Source organism: Ahaetulla prasina, chromosome 8, assembly GCF_028640845.1.
Source record: "Ahaetulla prasina isolate Xishuangbanna chromosome 8, ASM2864084v1, whole genome shotgun sequence".
Taxonomy (NCBI): domain Eukaryota; kingdom Metazoa; phylum Chordata; class Lepidosauria; order Squamata; family Colubridae; genus Ahaetulla; species Ahaetulla prasina.
Window position 1 is genome coordinate 6,849,102 of NC_080546.1, and position 22,170 is coordinate 6,871,271.

The window sequence follows — 22,170 nt, forward strand, 5'->3', positions numbered from 1 at the left end:
GTACGATTCCAGGCCTCTGTCCACAGACACGCAGGAAAACGTTCACATCCGTCTACCCAATGATTGTGATGGACATTTCTAATTCAACCGGACGCCCACTCCGAATAAAGATACATTTTTTGTTTGGGGGGACCTTGTGGGGAAAGAGCTCCTCCTGATCCTGCAAAATTTCTTGACCACTGTGCCAAATAGTGTCCACTGAAGATCTCGATGTTCTTCAAGATGTGGAAATGAGCCTCCATTGCCCTCCCATCTTTCATCACAACAGGCCAAGATCATTCTTTGACTTGCTGGCATTGCTGGATCTGCTTCCATTCTCATGGGTTTTGACCATGTCCTCTCAATCCCGCTTACTCATCGGCTTGGCTGTTGAGCTTAAAAATCTCATTTCTGTCCTTTTTTTTTTTCTTGTTATCTTCTGTAGAAGCCATCTTGCGCACACGCTCGAATAGCTTGTGTATGTTGTTGGCTTACCATTACATGCAGTGAAACTCAAAACAGCACAACGTTTGCCTTCTTCATTCCCTGTGTGGTGGTTTTTCAGCACCCACTACTTCACACACCCCTCATCATCTTTCTGCCTTTTTCTTCATTAAACCATCCGCTGAAGCAGTGCTCCCATCAACGTGCAGATAATTGGCATGGTGTGTTGTAAACCTGAAGTCGCCTTCAGCGAAGACACCCCCCCCAGCCTTGTCTTCTCTTGATCTTTCTGGTATTGGTGTAGGATCTCCCTTCACAATACCTTCCTAGCAATTGTGATGGTGTTGTATTATATCAAAGAGCCAGATACTGTATGCTTCAAGACTATCCAATATTACAGATTCCAGCATTCACTTCATCTGTAGCTTCCTTACTTATTTTTATGCTGTTCATCTTGTTCATCCATTCTCTCTCTTGGATAGCCAGTTGCAAATAAAAACTTTGATTTTATTTGCATCAAATGCAAAGCAAACCTTGCATACAGTATGGCGCTCGTGGTTTCCTTCAAATGATTTACGGTTGGAAAGCTTATATATTCACTTTTGGGATTCCAGCTTCTACCCCTGGACTCCGATGAGAGAAGGTACACACTCACTGGTGAAAACGAATATGTGTGCATATTGTCTGATGATTGTGGGCTGAAAGCATATATATATATATATAGATTATTTGATATTTGCTGTGTTCCTTAGGGGTATTGAACTTAGCAATATGGGTTTGATGCAAAGCAATGTTTTCCTGCCATTTGTTCAGGATTTTGTTAAGCATTGTAGTACCTTAACAATATTGCACCCAGTATTGGTTGCCCTGATATTAAAAAAAAAAAGATGTTGAGACTCTAGAAAGAGTGCAGAGAAGAGCAACAAAGATGATTAGGGGACTGGGGGCTAAAACATATGAAGAACCGTTACAGAAACTGGGTATATCTAGTTTAATGAAAAGAAGGACTAGAGAAGACATGATAGCAGTCTTCCAATATCTCAGGGGCTGCCCCAAAGAAGAGGGAGTCAAGCTATTCTCCAAAGCACCAGAAGGCAGGACAAGAAGCAATGAATGGAAACTCATCAAGGAGAGAAACAACTTAGAACTAAGGAGGAATTTTCTGTAAGTGAGAACAATAACTGAAAGGACTTAGCTCCAGAGGTTGTGGGTGCTCCATCGCTGGAGGTTTTTAAGAAGAGATTGGACAACCATTTGTCTGACATGGTACAGGATTTCCTGGTTGAGCAGGGGTTTAGACTAGAAGACCGCCAACCCCTTCCAACTTTGTTGTTTTGTTCTATCTTCTGTACCTGTTAGACAGAAATATGGTCTTTCCTGACAACAAAATCCTCAAGGCTAAACTGTTTTGAGAAGCCTCAATAATTCAAAACCGAGTGGGATTCAGTAGGTTTGGTGGTATGCATTTGTGACTGAAATTACGTGTGTACATTTGTCTTGGCGTGTATTATTTGTCAATGCAGTATCCAGTTTTCATCATCGCAATACAAAAAAGATGTTGAGATGTTGAAAGCAGGCAGAGAAGAGCAATAAAGACGGTAGGGCTGAAGGCTAAATTGTATGATGAACTGTTGAGGGAACTAGGTATGTCTCGCCTATTGAACAGAAGGACTATGGATAACATGATAACTATCTCCCAGTACTTGAGAGGCTACTACAGAGAAGAGAGGGTAGATTTAACTCTCGAAAGCACTTTGGGGCAGGCAAGAAGCAACAGGTGGAAGCTTATTAAAGAGAGAAGCAACCTAGAACTAAGGAGAAATTTCCTGACAATGAGTACAATTAATCAGTGAAATGACTTGCCATCAGAAGTTATGGGTGCTCCATCAAAAATAGACAAGATAAACCATTTTATCCCATTTTAATGGGATGGTGTAAGTCTCCTGGAATGGGACAACCTGCGAGCAGGGGGGTTGGACTTCCACCCAGGGGTGAAATCCAGCAGGTTCTGGAGAACCAGTAGCAGAAATTTTGGGCAGTTCGGAGAACCAGCAAATGCCACTTCTGGTTGGCCCCAGGAATGGGGTGGGAATGGAGATTTTGCAGTATCCTTCTCCTGCCATGCCCACCAAGTCATACCACGCCCACCAAGCCACGTCCACAGAACCGGTAGTAAAAAAAAATGGATTTCACAACTGCTTCCACCTCTATGAGTCGGTGAAATTCTATGGAAGTATCTGTAAATGAGAGAACCTCTCGTTTTAATTTCAGTTTCTCATTTTTCTCACCATGTAGTCATGTCCCCTCCTGAATTAAGGGTAATATATATGACATGTGACCGTGACACAGCAGAAATGTTCTTGAGAACTTCAGAGGACCAGATGACGTCCAAAGCAAATCAGCAATGTTAGAAAAATTGTTTCAAAACTATCTAAAGACTGCTGTCTTTCCTCTAGGACCAAATTTTTTTTTTTTAATAAACTGAAAATGTTCACTATTGGATGGGTTGAATGGTGGATTAAAGTATACTTTGGCAGCAATAAGATTTCCTTTCCAAAATCTGTCTGTGTTTAAAAACATGCAGCCATCCTATATGACAGGGGTCTCCAACCTTGGTAACTTTAAGCCTGGTGGACTTCAAATCCCAGAATTCCCCAGTCAGTTTTGCTGGCTGGGGAATTCTGGGAGTTTATTTATTTATTTATTTATTTATTAAATTTGTATACCGCCCTTCTCCCGAAGGACTCAGGGCGGTTCACAGCCAAGTAAAATAGACAATATATAAATACAGTTTAAAATACACTTAAAAAACTTATTAAAATTGGCCACAATTAAAATTTAAAACTAAAACCCATTTAAAAACCCATAAATTTAAAAACTAACCCAGGCCAGCGCAGATAAATAAGTAAGTTTTAAGCTCATGAAAGGTTCGGAGGTCCGGAAGTTGACGAAGTCCTGGGGAGGTCGTTCCAGAGGCGGGAGCCCCACAGAAGGCCCTTCCTGGGCGTCGCCAGACGACACTGTCGCTACCGACGGCACCCTGAGGAGTCCCTCTCTGTGAGAGCGCACGGTCGGTGAGAGGTATTCGGTAGCAGCAGGCGGTCCCGTAAGTAGCCCGGCCCTATGCCATGGGCGCTTTAAAGACGTTCACCAAAACCTTGAAGCGCACCGGAAAGCCACAGGCAGCCAGTGCAGCCTGCGCAGGATAGGTGTCATTCGGGAGCCACGAGGGCTCCTCTATCACCAGCGCAGCTGCATTCTGGACTAACTGTAGCCTCGGATGCCCCTCAAGGGAGCCCCATGTAGAGAGCATTGCAGTAATCCAGGCGAGGCGTCACAAGGCGTGGTGACCGTGCATAGGGCATCCCGGTCTAGAAAGGCGCAACTGGCGCACCAGGCGAACCTGGTGGAAAGCTCTCCTGGAGGCGGCCGTCAGGTGTTCATCAAAAGACAGCCGTTCATCCAGGAGAACGCCCAAATTGCGCACCTCTCCATCGGGCCAGTGACTCGCTCCCGACAGTCAGCCGTGGACTCAGCTGACTGTACCGGGATGCCGGCATCCACAGCCACTCTGTCTTGGAGGATTGAGCTTGAGCCTGTTTCTCCCCATCCAGACCCGTCGGCTTCCAAACACCGGGACAGCACTTGATAGCTTCATTGGGGTGGCCCGGTGTGGAAAAGTACAGCTGAGTGTCATCAGCGTACAGCTGGTACCTCACACGAAACCACTGATGATCTCACCCAGCGGCTTCATATAGATGTTGAACAGAAGGCGAGAGAATCGACCCCGCGGCACCCCACAAGTGAGGCGCCGGGTCGACCTCTGCCCCCGTCAACACCGTCTGCGACGGTCGGAGAGATAGGAGGAGAACCACCGATAAGCGGTGCCTCCACTCCCAATCCCCCAACCGGCGCAGCAGGATACCATGGTCGATGGTATCAAAAGCCGCTGAGAGGTCTAATAGGACCAGGGCAGAGGAACAACCCCTATCCCTGGCCCTCAGAGATCATCCACCAACGCGACCAAAGCCGTCTCAGTGCTGTAACCGGGCGGAAACCGGACTGGAGCAGGTCTAGATAGACAGTTTCCTCCAGGTGCAGAAACTGATATGCCACCATACTCTCTACAACCTTCGCATGAGCGGGTTGGAGACCGGACGATAATTACCTAAAACAGCGGGTCAGGAAGGCTTCTTGAGGAGGGCCTCACCACCGCCTCTTTCAAGGCGGCCGGAAAGACTCCTCCAACAAGGAAGCACTCGTAATCCCCTGGAGCCAGCCTCGTGTCACCTCCCGAGTGGCCAGCACCAGCCAGGAGGGCAGGTCCAGTAAACACGTGGTGGCATTCAGTCTACCCAGCAACCTGTCCATGTCCTCGGGAGTCACAGGGTCAAACTCATCCCAGACAACATCACCAAGACCGCCCTCGGACGCCCCATCCGAATCGCCACAATTTTGGTCCAGACCGTCCTTAAGCTGAACGATTTTATCGTATAGATAACCGTTAAACTCCTCAGCACGTTGAAGTCCATCAGGCTTAAAATTGCCAAGGTTGGAGAGCCCTGCTATATGATATTATACACATAGTCCTTGGCTTACAACAGTTCATTTGGTGACCATTCAAAGTTACAACGTCACCCAAAAAAAGTGACTTATGACCGTTTTTCACACTCTCAACTGCTGTAGCACCCCATGGTCGTGTGATCCAAATTCAGACACTTGGCAACCGGTTCATATTTATGACGGTTGCAGTGTCCCAGGGTCATGTAATCACCTTTTGGGACCTTCTGACAAGCAAAGTCAATGGGGAAGCGAGTTACTACCGTAAAAACTGCAGCACGTAAAGTCGTAAAACAGGGCAAAATTCACTCAACAGCTGGGGAACAGAAATTTTGGGCTCAATTATGATCATAAGCCAAGGACTACACACAGATCCTCTCTTTAAGGAAGATGGATGGTTTAGAAATGTGAAAGATGATATAGATAGATAGATAGATAGATAGATAGATAGATAGATAGATAGATAGATAGATAGATAGATAGATAGATAGATAGATAGATAGATAGATAAAGAGAGAGAGAGAGAGAGAAAGAAAAAGAAAAAGAAAGAGGGAGGGGAGGTGGATGGATGGATGGATGGATGGAGACAGATAGAGATAATGGAGGGAATACATAATAAATATGTGATAGATGCTAAGATAGATAGATAGAAAGATAGACAGACAGAGAAAGAGAAAGAGAGAGAGAAAAAGAGGGTGGGTGGGTGGGTGGATGGATGGATGGAGACAGAGATAATGGAGGAAATACATAATAAATATGTGATAGATGATAAGATAGATAGAAAGAAAGAAAGATAGACAGATAGAGAGAGAAAGAGAAAGAGAGAGAGAAAAAGAGGGTGGGTGGGTGGGCGGGTGGATGGATGGATGGATACAGAGATAATGGAGGGAATACATAATAAATATGTGAGATGCTAAGATAGATAGAAAGATAGATAGATAGAGAAAGAGAGAGAGAGAGAGAAAGAGAGGGTGGTTGGATGAATGGATGGATGGATGGATGGATGGATGGAGACAGAGATAATGGAGGGAATACATAGTAAATATGTGATAGATGATAAGATAGAAAGATAGATAGAGAAAGAGAGAGAGAAAGAGGGGGGTGGATGGATGGACAGATGGATGGATGGATGGAGACAGAGATAATGGAGGGAATACATAATAAATATGTGATAGATGATAAGATAGATAGATAGATAGATAGATAGATAGATAGATAGATAGATAGATAGATAGATAGATAGATAGGTAGATAGATAGATAGATAGATAGATGATAGATAGATGATAGATAGATATAGAAACATAGAGAGAGAGAAAAAGAGAAAAAGAGAGAAAGAAATAGATCCGTGATGGCGAACCTATGGCTCATGTGCAAGAAGTGGCATGCAGAACCCTCTCTCCGGGCACGCCAGCCATCACCCGTTGCTCTTCTGGGTCCCGGCGTCCATATGCGTGCCGGCTAGCTGGACTTCACCCGCGCAGGAAGCTGAGCTTCTGGTTTCCAGCGTGTGCATGTGTGCCAGAAACCGGAAGACCAGGTGACCAGCACACATGCGCACACCAGAAACCAGAAGCTCAGCTTCCTGGAGCGTGCATGTGCACCGGGGAACTGCTCTTCTGGTTTCTGTCGCTCCCACGTGTACGCGCTCTCATTTTGGCACTCGGTGCTGAAAAGATTCGCCAACACTGATATAGATATTTGATGGTTGACTTTCTTGGACCAAAGACTAAGTAGTTATGTCTTTACCTAAATGGAATATTATTTACCAAGACTCTACTTTTAACTGCAATTGTTAAAAAAACCCTTGTTTTACTTTCAAACAAGACAAATAGACTTACATTGTGCAGATTGCGGCCTCTTAACAATGAAGCAAAAATGGGAACGGGTGGGTGTTGTTGTGACATGCTCATCATGCAGAATTATTTCCAATGTGTTCTGACAGCAAAGCCTGTGTGTTGCATATGTTAACTTCGCTTGACGGTGGGATCCTTTGTTGTCCATTAGAACTACTACGGACTGGAGCAGAGGCAACTTTTGAGCCTCTCGCAAGCATTTTCCCAATATGTTCACAGAGATTGATCTCCTTTTGAACTATGGGAGACTTATGAGCCCCCCAAACTATTAATTTAGGTCTAGGTTGTCTGGACTATTTTCCGGGAAGAGGCCCGCACAATAATTTGATAAGCAAGTCAACGGCAGGATGGGGATTACTTGGCAAGTGTTGTTGGCTTGTCAAGATGCCCATGATATATAGAAGATGATGCAGTGATATAGAGGACAATGCTATCCGTTAAAATAAGTTTTAACCACCAATCAACTTCATATTGGAATGGACTTCTTTTGCCCTGAGCAGAAAAAAATGTCTTGAGATGATTTCTAGAGAACAATTTGTTCTCTGTGGATTTTTTGTTTAAAGAAATGAACAAGTCTCAAAGTATTGCTTGAACCAGATAGATATCATGACAGCAACAGCAATAGCTGTTGTGTCTGCCCCCCTGCCAGAAAGTGACTCCGAAAGTGAGGGGGAAGGGCCATCAGGACTTACCTCTGGAGCACCGGCTTCCCTGGCTCAGCTCCAGGAGCCAGAGGCAGGCCAAGTGGAGGAGATAACAAGGCCTCCATCCCCTGACTCTTCCCCCCCAGGCCACGCCTCCAGACCCAGCTGATGGCAATCAGGCCTGGCTGGACCCTAGGTTTCGTAGGCAGGAGAGGCAGGAACAACAGAAGCAGGGGTGGGGCAGGCCTAAGAAGTGCTGAGTCATGGAGCCATACCCCACAGAGTATAAAAGCAGCCCTAGCTGCTCTGCTGCTCCGTGACGAGCAAAAATTGAGCTGAACTCTTTGAGAATTGAGCTGAACATTCGGCCTGGTTGCCTGGCAACCCCAAGATAAAAGGGAGACTTTGACAGGCAGCTGCAGATTCCCTGCCAGGACTGATAGCAGCCATGAACTCAATTACTGGCTTGTTTAGCCAGCTTGCATGGCTGAGGCCGGGAGGGGACAGAACAATAGCTTTTAGACTTATATACTTCTCCACAGAGCTTCACAACCCTCTCCAAGCGGTTTACAGGGTCAGCCTATTGCCGCCAGCAATCTGGGTCCTCATTTTACCGACCTTGGAAGGATAGAAGGCTGAGTCAACCTCGAGCCCATCAGGATCGAACTGCTGGCAATGAGCAGAGTCAGCCTGCAATACTGCATTCTAACCACTGTGCCACAACGGGTCATGTGGGAAATGACCGGTGGTCATTTCGTTAGGTATGGTGAAGTTGTGGCAGGTTTGAGGGGAAAAACTTGATGCACGTAGAAATATTCTGATATAGCCCTGGAAATGAGAAGGAATAGCTGTGTATTTGTGTCACAGGATGATATAAGATTCTATTATAATAGTCAGATTAATCAATAGACTATAGATATTAGTAGCCGGATTCTGCTAAATCCCTTTATCATAGTAATGTGAGCTTTTTAAAAAGATTATTTTATCCCACCTTTTTATTTGTATAATAACTCAAGGTGCTGAATATACTTCATATTCTTCCTCCTATTTTCTCCACAACCACCTTGTGAGGGGAGTTTGGCTGAGAGAGAATGACTGGCTGAAAGTCACCCAGCTGGCTTTTATGCCTAAAATGGGATTAGAACTCACCATCTCCTGGTGATTGGCCCAAAGTCACCAGCTGGCTTTCATGCCTAAAATGGGACTAGAACTCACAGTCTCCTGGTTTCTAACCTGTGGCCTTAACCATTAGACCAAACTGGCAATTGTTCAGCAATGACAAGAGTTCATAAACTGGATTCAACATGGAATAAGTATAAACTGCTGATGCTCTGGAACAGGGGTCTCCAACCTTGGTCCCTTTAAGACTTGTGGACTTCAACTCCCAGAGTCCCTCAGCCCTTTGCTGGCTGAGGGACTCTGGGAGTTGAAGTCCACAAGTCTTAAAGGGACCAAGGTTGGAGACCCCTGCTCTGGAATATCTACTTCATAATTTCTTTTATGAATATTTTGGTTGATATTGTGTGGTTTCCTGGAGTTTGTCTTTCAGTTGTGAAAAATGGAGATTTTCATAACTTCCGTGAACAAATGCTAGTTTCCCGGTGGAGAGGGGGAAAACACATATTTTATTGAAATGGTGTTGTTGTTGTTTTTCCTGTGTTCTGACTATCTTCATTGGCACCTTTAGAGTAAGATGTGCCTCAGATTTCTTTTAACACTTTCAAACATTGCCTTCTTTAAACGCATTGCTACATTCATAGGGTGACATTTTTTTTCCACACAAAAATATGTATTCCTTCTTCCATTCTTCAGGATCCAGTTAATACAATCACGACTGTCTTTAAGGGCCATTGTCAAAGCAAACATTGATTTGCCCTCCAGCCTTTATCCCATAATTTTACTCCAGAAGAAATTACTTCATTTGCAATCGTAACAGAACCAGTAATGACTGGAGATTCTAGATATTAAAAATATGAATGGTTTTTATTTACATCCCACCTTCTTTTAAATTACAGGTCTTCATCATTTGTATAAATTTCTTCTTGTTGGAAAATCTAGGAGGGAATATCATTCTTTGTTATTTCTACTTCCATTCCGGTAAAACTTCTTTCTTCTTTACTCAGATTATTTATTGATAGAATTCTATGCAAGAGTTCCCTGTGTGGTGATATAGTCATCCTGATAGATTTTGTTTTACACTGGGTTATCATATACCTATCTTCTCTCTCTCATTTTCTCTTTCGACTTTTCAATTATTGGCTATATCTCTCACTCCCCAAATCTTAACTCTTACATTTCTTATTTTTTGCTTAAAACCGTTCATCCTGTGTCTTGAGAAGCATCTGTGCGATACCCTATTCCAAAAAAATGTCAAATGCAGCTTTATCATTGCGAAGTAGCGTTAAAACCACTTCAGATCCTTTCTTGCCATCTTTCATTTTATTGTCTCAAATTCTTCAAGAAATTTCTGGATAAGTGTTTTTTTTTAACATTCTTTTACATAAAAAAGGACCGTCCGCATTAAAATCCCGGAAAGGTGCTGCTTGTGAAGTCTTTTGTTAGCCAAATCAGCGATTCAATTTTTAAAATAAAAAAGTTCAGAAAGTTAAGTTTGCACTAAGTTGAGAAATTTCATTATCCATCATGTCCTACTCAAACCAAGCATTAAACTAGGTCTCGCAAGTTATTTTTCCATCTGTAATATTTCCTCAAGGCTTTTGACGTATTAATGTTCTTTCATGGTTAAAGAAACGTCCTTCTTTTTAAGGCTCCCTACGAAGAAAGAAAGAAAAGAAATAAAAATGCCGTTGCTTCAAATCTTTCTTCCAGAGGTGGGTTTCAGCAGGTTCTGACCAGTTCTGGAGAGCCGGTAGCGGAAATTTTGAGTAGTTCGTAGAACCGGTAAATACCACCTCTGACTGATGGTATCTATTCTCTGCCTCCTGAGTCCCAGCTGATCGGAAGGAAATGTGGATTTTGCAGTAACTTTCCCCTGCCACGCCCACCAAGCCACACCCACCAAGCCATGCCACGCCCACCAAGCCACGCCCACAGAATCGGTAGTAAAAAAAAAATGAATCCCACTACTGCTTTCTTCCATGTGTGGCACACCTTTCCGACTCCAATTGACAGCAACCTAAATAAGGAATGGCTCATTCAGGCAGTGCTCGACTTACAACCATTCATTTAGCGACCCGTTCGAAGTTAACAACCGCACTGGGAAAAAGTGAGCTACGATCAGTCCTCCCATTTATGATAGTTGCAGCATCCCGTGATCACCATTGGTGACCTTCCCCAGCCAGCTTCCAACAAGCAAAGCCAATGGACGAAACCACCTTCGTATAAGGGCCACCTGATTAACAACCTCAAGTGACCTGCTTAATGACTGGAGCAATAGAGGCTGTGAAATTGGATGCAACTCACTTAACAACTGGCTTGCTCTGCAACGGAAATTCTGTTCACGATTGTAAGTCGAGGACTACCTGTACGTTACAACCTTTACCGTTTAACTCACTAATTTGTATTAAAATGACAAAAGCAATTCTCAGTTCTGAACGTCTAGGACAGATATCAACTACTGACAAAACCAAAATCAAATGGCAACATACACACCCACAAAAATAAAACCGGAAAGCTCACATTCTTTTAAAAAGATTAAAAAGGACTTTTAAAAAGTCACCCTGTTGCATTTGAGAGTTCCTCATAATATCCATTTCCCTTTTTTTGCATGCAAACGACTGTTTTCTATACAGGTGGTCCTCGACTTACGATCACAACTGAACCGGTAGTGGGTTCCATTTACCTTCGCTACCGGTTCGGAAATGGGATGTGCGCGTGCGCTCTCTCGCTTCACTCGCGCATGGCATTTCTGCACATGCGCAGAACCTTCTGCGCATGCGCATAGCATCCATGATGACGTCTGGGCAGGTGGGCGGAGCCTCTCACTGCTGCCGCTATCAGTTCGCCCGAACCGGTAGAAACCCACCACTGAATTGAACCCACCATTTCTGGTGCTAATTGAGACAGCTGCTGAGTTGAGTTTTGCCCCATCTTATGACCTTTCTCACCACACGCGACTAAATGAATCTCTGCAGTTATTAAATTAGTAACATGGTTCGTTAAGTGAATCTGGCTTCCCCATTGACTTTTGCTTGTCGGAAGGTCACAGAAAGGGGAATCACACAATCCCAGGAGGTAATAAATACGACCCGTTTGTCAAGCATCCAAATTTTGGTCGTGCGAGCATCAGGATGCTGTAAATAGTCATAAGTGTGGGAAAACAGTCACAAGTCCCTTGTTTCGGTGCCATTGTAACCTTGAACCGTCACTAAATGAACTGTTGTAAGCCGAGGACCACCTATATACAGGCCGAGATGTAGTCTTCTTCCCTGCTCCCGTTAACTAAGGCTTAGGTGCTGTGACATTTAAAATTATTACTAATAATCAGAATCCATGGTATTTCCTATTAAATATTTTTCTTTTCGTAAATTGGATTCCTTCAGTTGCAGCTCACCTCTAAAAGTTGACATACATACATACATACATACACACACACACACACACACACACACACACACACACATACACACACACATACATACATACATACATATATATATATGTAGGTCTTTGGTTATTTGGGTTTTCTCCCATGTAAAATTGGAAGTGTCTTGGCGACGTTTCAACGAAATTTCATTCGTCATCTTCAGGCTGGTATTTACAGCTTCGTGCTTCTAGGAGCAATGTGTGATCGCAGCTGTTTCTTCCTTTTAACTGCTAGTGGGGGTTTGAACTGATTGGTTGGGAGCTCGGTTGTGTTCTGATTGGGTGGAAACAGAAGCTAACAACCAACTTCCCTTCCTGGATGTCTTAGTCTACAGGAAATCCAATGGCTCCCTAGGACACACCATCTACCAGAAGAAAACACACACAAACCGCTATTTGCACGCACTCTCACACCACCACCCAGCATAGATCAATTCCGTAGCCAAGACACTCATCTCCAGAACAAAACGCGTAGCTGACGAACAACACCTAAAAACCGAACTACACACTCTCACTAACATACTAACATCCAATGGATTCCAAAGAAATAAGATTACCAAACTAATCCATAATGAAACCCCCACTAAAATCCAAGACAGAGAACAAGAAAACGGCAAAGCCCTCCTCCCATACATAAAAGGCACCACAGACAGAATCAGCAAGATCCTCCACAAACACAACATCAAGACAGCATTCTGCACAAACTGAAAAATATCCACCGTCCTAAGAAACCTCAAAGGCAAAATTGAGTTAGAAAATCAAGGAGTATATGAAATCCCATGCACCGCCTGCAGCACCACATACATCGGACAAACCAACAGAAGAATAAGTGCATGCATTGAAGAACATAAGAACTCAATCAAAAAAGAAGAACCAACTTCTTCCCTGGTCCAACACCTTAAAGCCACAGGACATAAAATTGATTTTAAAAATACCAGAACTATCACCAGAACTGAACACTTTAACAACAAAATAATCAGAGAAGCCATCGAGATAGAAAAACGCCCACGCAGCATGAATAAACGAGATGATACTTCCCACCTACCAGCCATTTGGAAACCCGCCCTTATCAACAAATGAGTCCCTAACGTGAAGAATGACGCAAGACCCACACTCACGAGTGCCACACAGCATGTCATCACCACACATCCATGCGGAAAGCAGACTCAAACCCACACCAATGATGAAGCATGACCTCGGACCGGAAGCCAGACCGCAGATGCATCATTACCCATTTCAAACCCCTCTAATCCATACATGCAGCAGACTGACACCCACCAGGAAGATGTAGCACGACCACAAATGTGAAGCCAAACAACAGCAATGCAGCTCACCAACTCAAATCCCCCTGCAACTCAGACTAACCTGAGCACAACCAAGCCCCCGCCCACCCAAACAGAACACACTCCCATCCAATCAGAGCACAGCCAACCCCACTATCCAATCAGAGCACAGCCAAACCCCCCAGCCAATCAAAACACACCTCCACCCAATCAGAACACAGCCAAGCTCCCAACCAATCAGTTCAAACCCCTACTAGCAGTTAAAAGGAAGAAACAGCTGCGATCACACATTGCTCCTAGAAGCACGAAGCTGTAAACACCAGCCTGAAGATGACGAATGAGATTTCGTCAAAACGTCGCCAAGACATTTCCAATTTTATGCGGGAGAAAACACGAATAACCAAAGACCTACATACAAACACCCGCGAAAACCTCAGAAAACATACATACATACATACATACATACATACATATGTATATATGTATATGTATGTATGTATGTATATTTATAACGGTACACTTTCATGTATGCACGTTATTCTATTTACCATATTTCCTCAAAAATAAACCCTCCCCCAAAAATAAGCCCTCCCCGAAAATATTTATACGCATGCGCAGCTGGTCCCCACCATTTCCAATGGCTAGGATTAGGGAGAGAGGGCTGAAAATCAGGTAAGACAGCAAGAGGATCCCTGTCATGCTCCATGCGCCCCAAAATAATAAACCTCTCTGAAAAATAAGGCCAAGCACATATTTCGGGGTTCAAAAAAATATAAGACAGCGTCTTATTTTCGAGGAAACACGGTAGGTAAGATAGAATCAGGACCACTAGTTAAACTCCAGTTAAACTGATTTATGTCCCTATACACAAGAATTTAGTCAACTAATGATCGACACTAAATTGGCACCAAATAAGAGTTAATGGGATTCAAGAGAGGTTGGACTTATATCCTTTGTGGGAACATAATGACTCCAGACTGATTACTCCCTTCACTCCACCCCCCACACAGGCACTGCCTGTTCTTCTACAGCAGGAGTCTCCAACCTTGGTCCAGCTTTGCTGCCTGAGGGACTCTGGGAGTTGAAGTCCACAAGTCTTAAAGGGACCAAGGCTGGAGACCCCTGTTCTACAGTACTCTTTTAAATTCTGTACTGTAAAACTACTCAGTTTGGTTGCTTTTAAAAGGTTTTATAGAATTCTTTTTAGGAAAATACAAGCAGGAATTCATATTAATAAGGAAATGAATTCTGCAATCAATTAAACAATAACTGCTTCGCTAAAACTACAACACCAGCCCCGGTTCTTTAGAAATCCCTGAAAATGTAGAACTACCGTATTTTTCGGAGTATAAGACGCACCTTCCCCCCACCCACCCACCCAAAAGAGGGTGAAAATCTGGGTGTGTCTTATACTCTGAATGTAGCTCCGCCCAGCTTCTCAAACGGAGGTTTCAGAGGCTGAAAAAAGCATCAGAAAAGAAGCTTCAGAAAAAAAAGCCCCCAAACAGAGATTCAGAAAAAAAGCCTCCAAACAGAGATTCACAAAAAAAGCACCCAAACAGAGATTCAGAAAAAAAGCCCCCAAACAGAGATTCAGAAAAAAAGCCTCCAAACAGAGCTTCAGAAAAAAAGCCCCCAAACAGAGATTCAGAGGCTTTTTTTAATGAAGCTGTTTCGGAAGCTTTCAGAGGCAGAAAAAAAGCAAAGCACAGAGCTCACAACCAAGGAACCTGTTGCTAAAATTCACCTCTGGGAACAGCTGATTGGGGGTATTCCTGGAGGCCGATCCACCTGCCAATCAGCTGTTTTCTTATTTTCCTCCCCAAAAACTAAGGTCCGTCTTATACTCTGAAAAATACGGTAACTGAAACCTTTTGCAATAACTCATTGATTAATTGACTATATCTGAGCTAGTTCATGAAATAAGCCATAAAAATCAAATGGCAGGATAAAATGGATAAAACAGTTTTAGTAGTAGTGGAGATAAGTCAATGCAACTTTTAAAATATTATTCATTCATTCAGTTGTAATGTCTAATTAAAGCTCATTATGACACATCTTATGTTTAGTATGCTCTTAAAAGAATAAAAATGATCTATTGGGGGAGAAAAATGGACCATGGACCAAAATTATTCCCTTGCCAAGAAAGCATAAATGGAATGTAATAAATGATTTGCCCACGGGTATTTTTTAGAAAGGAAACCTAATGTGACTTTGCAATGAATACGTGTAAAATATTGCATTATTCTTTTTAGCCACTCAAAGTCTTTGAAAAGTTGAGTGACATACACGTTTCATAAATTGTTATTAGTCATTGCTGCTCCTAGAATTGTTCAACACAGTTCAATACTTGAAAATAAAACAGGTCCTAAAATGTAGACTTAATATCTTTAAAGCAAACAAATCGTTTTATTTCAGGAACATTTTTTTTTAATAAACCGTGAGTGAGCAGATCTAAATACTGAAACAAATAATCAGAAATCATAGAGAACATTATCCAACGCTATGTCCCTAGAGATTCACATGCATCTTTTTGTAACAGAAACTTCTTTGGCTCCAGAATTCCCTAGAAGAAGTGAAAACAACCTTAAATAGATGGCACGCGTAGCCATATTGGTGGGCACGCGAGCTGAGGTCCCACCGGAAGTTAGGAAACGGGCCATTTCTGGCTTCTGGAGGGCCTCGGGGTAGTGGGGAAGGCCATTTTCTCCCTCCCCAAGCTCCTAGAAAGGCTCTGGAACCTGGGGAGAGAGAAAAATGGGCCCACTGGGCTATCGCGTGCCAGGAGTGCGGGGAGCGGGGGGGGTCGTGCGTGTGTGCGGGCAGGGCGCATAGAATTATGGGTGTGGGCACACATGCACGCAACCCCCCCTCCCCCCCACACTCCTGGCACGCAATGGCAAAAGGATTTACCATCACTGGTGTAGTAGATGAATTAAATCAATTCATGATGAATTGCCCACGCAGCGAAAATAAGAACTTCCGGGATTATAACACTAATTTTCCCCTCTTCCTTTCCACCTACCCCCTTAATATTATTATTTTTTTCTTTCTTTTTCTCTTTTCTTTTCTTCTGGTGCTATCCAGAAAACCAGAATATAGCCAGCTGCAGCTATGCAATCTCGTTTCCATTAAAGGAAATTTTAGAGACCAAATGTTTGCTAACTTCGTTTGAATTTATCAGGCCTATTGTGTGTGTGTGTGTGTATATATCTATATCTATATATTTATTTATATTTATTTATTGTGAAAAGATGTTTTCCTTCTGGTAAGATGACACTGGACTGATCTGGCAGGCTTGGAGAGAGTGATCACCCACGTCTCCCTACGTTGGCATCTCATGTTTCAAGTGTGCTTTGTAAATCAGCGGATCTCGTTCACTTACTCCCTCAGCACAGCCTAGCAATATCCATACATCAGTTTTTAGAAAGGTTCTCGGGTGAGCCTCGCACAGCCCATCACTTCTGGAGAGGCGGAAGATTCTCCGTTTTCTCCTGCTGCCATCAGTTAGCTCGGAATGATTGATCATCAAGCATTTCTCCAGCTTTCTCATCCACAAATTCTATTTCGCCCTGATACGCAGGCCTGCATGCAAAATGCACCACCGATCAAAGAAAATATTTGTAGCTTCAGGGTTGAACTGTGAGGGTCCTTGGTGCTCTTTAACACGGCGGAGAATAAATAACCATTGGAACGGATTGCCACCTGAAGCTGCGGCTGCTCCATCGCTGGAGATTTTTTTTAAGGAGGAATCGGACAGCCATTCGTTTGAAACGGTACAGGGTGTCCTGCTTGAGCATTGGATTGGACTAGAAGACCTCCAAGACCCCTTTCAATTCTGTTCTATTATTCGGGGGGGGGGGGGTTGGGGGGTTTCGCACACATTTCATTACCAAACTAGGTAGCATCGTTATCACCTTCTTGTCTCCATGATTTTATCTGTTAATGTTTTTACCTGCTGTGTTTTGTTTTGTTTTGTTTTCCCCGTGGATGCTTTTCATGTTTTTCAGTGTTTTTGTGTTGTAAGCCACCCAGAGTTGTTGGATATGAGATGGGCAACAAATAAATTTCATAAACATGGGCAGAAAATAAACATAATACTGATGATGTTGCCTAGTTTGGTAATGAAACGTCTGCAAGAAAATCACCATGATCAGAGAACATTAAAAACCCCACAGTTGTCTTCCTCCCCTTCCTCCTCCCCCCCCCTCCCCCTCCTCCTCCTCCTCCTCTGGTGGCTCAACAGACTAATGCAGTCTGTTATTAACAGCAGCTGCTTGCAATTACTGCAGGTTCAAGTCCCACCAGGCCCAAGGTTGACTCAGCCTTCCATCCTTTATAAGGTAGGTAAAATGAGGACCCAGATTGTTGGGGGCAATAAGTTGACTTTGTATATAATATACAAATGGATGAAGACTATTGCTTAACATAGTGTAAGCCGCCCTGAGTCTTCGGAGAAGGGCGGGATATAAATGTAAATTTTAAAAAAAGCCCCCTCCTTTCTAATTCTGATGATGTTGCCTAGTTTGGTAATGAAATGCCTGCAAGAAAACCACCATGATCAGAGAGCACCAAGAACCTCACAGTCCTCCTCCTCCTCCTCCTCCTCCTCCTCCTCCTCCTCCTCCTCCTCCTCCTCCTCCTCCTCCTCCTCCTCCTCCTCCTCCTCCTCCTCCTCTTTAAAAAACCCACTCCCTTCTAACACTGATGGTGTTGCCTAGTTTGGTAATGAAACGTTGCAAGAAAACCACCATGATCAGAGAACACTAAAGACCCCATAGGTGACCTCCTCCTCCTCCCCCCTCCTCCCCCTCCTCCTCCTCCTCTTTAAAAAGCCCACTCCTTTCTAACATTGATGATGTTGCCTAGTTTGGTAATGAAATGCCTGCAAGAAAACCACCATGATCAGAGAGCACCAAGGACCTCACAGTCCTCCTCTTCCTCCTCCTCCTCCTCCTCCTCCTCCTCCTCCTCCTCCTCCTCCTCTTTAAAAAGCCCACTCCCTTCTAACACTGATGGTGTTGCCTAGTTTGGTAATGAAACGTTGCAAGAAAACCACCAAGCTCAGAGAACACTCAGGATCTCCCACACACCTGCCTTAAACGGAGTTAAGAAATCATGCAGAATAGAAGAGATTTGAAGCCATCCCATTAGTAGAAGATCTACGGAGCTGGAATTAAAAGGGAGAACGGGAGAGAGATTGTTATATCTTTCTTTATCCCGATTAAACGGACCTTGAGCTCTTATCACCAACCCAAATCTCAAATCATATGGACCGGAACGGAAGACAAGCTTTTCCTCTTCCAAATGAATTCACATGCAAAAGTTGCTTCAGGTCCTTTTTTCATACGAGACGGATCTGTAATATTTTCCAGATTCACCCAACCGTGATTGAGCTCAAATAACGGTCGTGCAGTCAAGCTTCCAGTCATGTCATCGATGGCTGATGGGCGATGCGGTGAAGATGCCATAGGTTGCGTCACGGGAAATGTTATTTATTTATTTATTTACTTGCCACATTTTTTAAATCGGTCCTCTCCCTGAAAGAGATAGGCAGAAGGAGGCAAGGCCAGTTTGGTCTCCTGAGTTAGGGGCAACGGATGATCAATCGTTCATGTAGAATTGCGGTCCTTTTTAGAGGAATAAAACACAGGTAGTCCTCGACTTATGAACAGAAATGGGAATTCAGAATTTCTCGTGCTAAGCAAGCAAGACAGCTGGTTCAGTGAATCACGCCCAGTTTTACAACTATTGTCACCACAGTTGTTAAGTGAATCACATGGTCCTTTCAGAGAATCTGTTTCCCCCACCCCTTAACTTAGCTTCTTGGGAAGCTTGCAGATGGCAATCACATGACCCTGGCATGCTGCAACTGTGACCCAGGCCCAAGTAGATAGTAGGAAACTCAGTCAGTGAAAAAACGAACAAACTTTATTCGAACGGCTGAGAATTACTTCATTCCTAGTTCAACTTAATTAAAGCAAATTCCTCCCAACACAAATTCCTCAGTCCTATCACTAACCTTTGTCCAATTAGGCAAACTGCCAAAGGCCTTTCCTGTCAAACGTTCAGAAGAAGTGAAAAAAGTAAGGTTCTACATTTAGGCCAAAAAAACAAAATGCACCAGTACCGTATATGTGGTACCTTGCTCAATAGTAGTACCTGTGAGAGGGATCTTGGAGTCCTAGTGGATAACCATCTAGATATGAGCCAGCAGTGTGCAGCAGCTGTTAAAAAAGCCAACACAGTTCTGGGCTGCATAAACAGAGGGATAGAATCAAGATCACGTGAAGTGCTAGTACCACTTTATAATGCCTTGGTAAGGCCACACTTGGAATATTGCATCCAGTTTTGGTCGCCACGATGTAAAAAAGATGTTGAGACTCTAGAAAGAGTGCAGAGAAGAGCAACAAAGATGATTAGGGGACTGGAGGATAAAACATATGAAGAACGGTTGCAGGAACTGGGTATGTCTAGTTTAACAAAAAGAAGGACCAGGGGAGACATGATAGCAGTGTTCCAATATCTCAGGGGCTGCCACAGAGAAGTGGGAGTTGGGCTGTTCTCCAGAGCACCTGAGGGTAGAACAAGAAGCAATGGGTGGAAACTGATCAAGGAAAGAAGCAACTTAGAACTAAGGAGAAATTTCCTGACAGTTAGAACAATTAATAAGTGGAACGACTTGCCTTCAGAAGTTGTGAATGCTCCAACACTGGAAATTTTTAAGAAAATGTTGGATAACCATCTGACTGAGATGGTGTAGGGTTTCCTGCCTGGGCAGGGGGTTGGACTAGAAGGCCTCCAAGGTCCCTTCCAACTCTGATGTTATGTTATGTTAAGACACCAATACAAAAATAAATGCAAGAAGACAAAGCTACCAACATTGTTTTCCAGCAAAGAGCCCAAACACTGTTGCTGGTCTTTTAAAACTTATGGGAGGGGCCAATCATCTCTTGGCCCTACTCCCGAGTCGTCCTCTTTGCTTGAGCTGCTCTTGCCTTCTGGCAGCTCTTCTCATGCGTGCATTAGGAACAGGCGCCTCCTGTTCCTCTGCCTCACTACTATCAGTCTCTGGAGGCTTTGGAGTCCGTACCTCACTCCCCAATGGCCCTGGCTTCACCTCAGCCTCATCGCTGTCCGACTCCGTTGCCAGCTCTGTAGGCTGCTGGCGGACCACAACACTGTGGTAAACACCTGCCAGCTGCCCAGCACCCGATTTTTGATCAGTGAACATGAGGATATGGCGACGGCCTTAAGCGCGAGGATTGCTCGAAAGTCCCTTTTTTTTTCAGCGCCGTTGTAACTTCAAACGGTCGCTAAACGAATGGTTGTAAGTCTGAGGACCACAGGTAGTCCTCCACTCACGTCCACAAATTGAGCTCAAAATTTATCTTGCCAAGTGAGAAATTCGTTAAGTGCGTCTTGCCCCATTTTACGACTTTTCTTGCCACGGTCCTTAAGTGAATCACTCCAGTGAGTTAAGTGAGTAACTCGGTTGTTAAGCGAATCTGGCTTTCCCCCCACCCACCCCCCGCCCGCACGGACTTTGCTTGCTGGAAGATTGCAAAAGGGGACTCACATAACACACGCACACACACCCTCCCGGGACACGGCAACCGTCATAAATGTGAGTCAGTTGCAGTGGTGGGATTCAGCCGGTTCGCGCCACTTCGGGAGAACCGGTTGTTAACTTTCGGAGCAGTTTGGCAAACTGGTTGTTGGAAGAAATCATTAGGGCAGAGAACCGGTTGTTAAATTACTTGAATCCCAGCACTGGTCAGTTGTCCACATCCGAATGTCAATCACGGGACCATGGGGGAAATGCCGCAAAGGTCACAAGGGTGAAAAACACTCAGAAGTCACTTTTTTCTAGGGCCAATCGTAACTTCCATATATATCTCCAATCCTGATGGCCCTCAACAAGGTGCTAAAAATTGGCGTTTGCCTTAGGCCAGGGGTCTCCAACCTTGGCCACTTTAAGCCTGGCGGACTTCAACTCCCAGAATCCCCCAGCCAGCTTTGCTGGCTGGGGGATTCTGGGAGTTGAAGTCCGCCAGGCTTAAAGTGGCCAAGGTTGGAGACCCCTGCACTAAACGACCTGTTTGAAGTCGAGGACTACCTGTGCTCCCCAGCCCATCACTCCCGTCACTCACCTTTCTCATCAGTGATCGTGGTCTTGATATGCCTGTGCTCAGGGAGCCAAGGAGAACATTGCTAAAAACAGGGTAACTCACCATGGAAGCCCCTGGAAAGTTGTGGAGCCTACCACTTTCAGCACACAACCCCCTCTTCCCCTTCCCTTTCCATTTCCTCTTCCTCTTCCCCTTCCCGGGCCTGATCTCCTTCCTCCTACAAATCGGCCACCATATTTCTCTTGCATTCTCTCTCTCTCTCTCTCTGTCTCACTCTTTCTTTTCTGTATCTCTTGGAAATCAGACTGGCGTTCAAAGCACTTTCACTACCTTTTATGAGGTAGAGTGTGATGTCATAGATGGGGGCAGGGCTAGTCAACTTTCTACCCACCTACCCACCTGTGCTGAAGGCGCTACGGTTGCAAACGGAAGTGGGGACTCCTCCATGGTGAGTAAAAACCCTTGTTTCTAAACTATGCCTTTCCGCGCAAGCGTAAAACGGACGCAGTTGTAGGGAGCGCTCCTTAGAGGAGGGGATTTGCTCGAATCCGTAACGGCGCCGTGGTTTCCAATTGCTGGGAATCTCAGTGGGCCTCGCGTTGGGTTTCAAAGCATTGCTTTGGACTTGAAACGAGTATTTATTAATTAATGCTGGTTAATGATCCCAACGTTTAAATGAAGAATCTATATTTGTGGCAGGAGCAAGCCAAAATGTTTGTTGAAGAAAC

At 44.2% G+C, this 22,170-nt stretch overlaps 1 protein-coding gene across 2 annotated transcripts in view; it reads left to right on the forward strand.

The window, feature by feature from the left end:
* Positions 1 to 22,170, forward strand: part of CTNNA2 (catenin alpha 2) — a 698,304-nt gene that overhangs the window by 644,138 nt on the left and 31,996 nt on the right. Inside the window, exon 18 of one of the 2 annotated variants that reach the window (XM_058193039.1) lies at positions 21,747 to 21,890. The exons of the other annotated variant lie outside the window; for it this stretch is intronic. Coding sequence (XP_058049022.1) covers positions 21,747 to 21,890 — 144 coding nt within the window. The remainder of the gene's footprint in view (positions 1 to 21,746; positions 21,891 to 22,170) is intronic. 2 annotated transcript variants of the gene reach the window in all.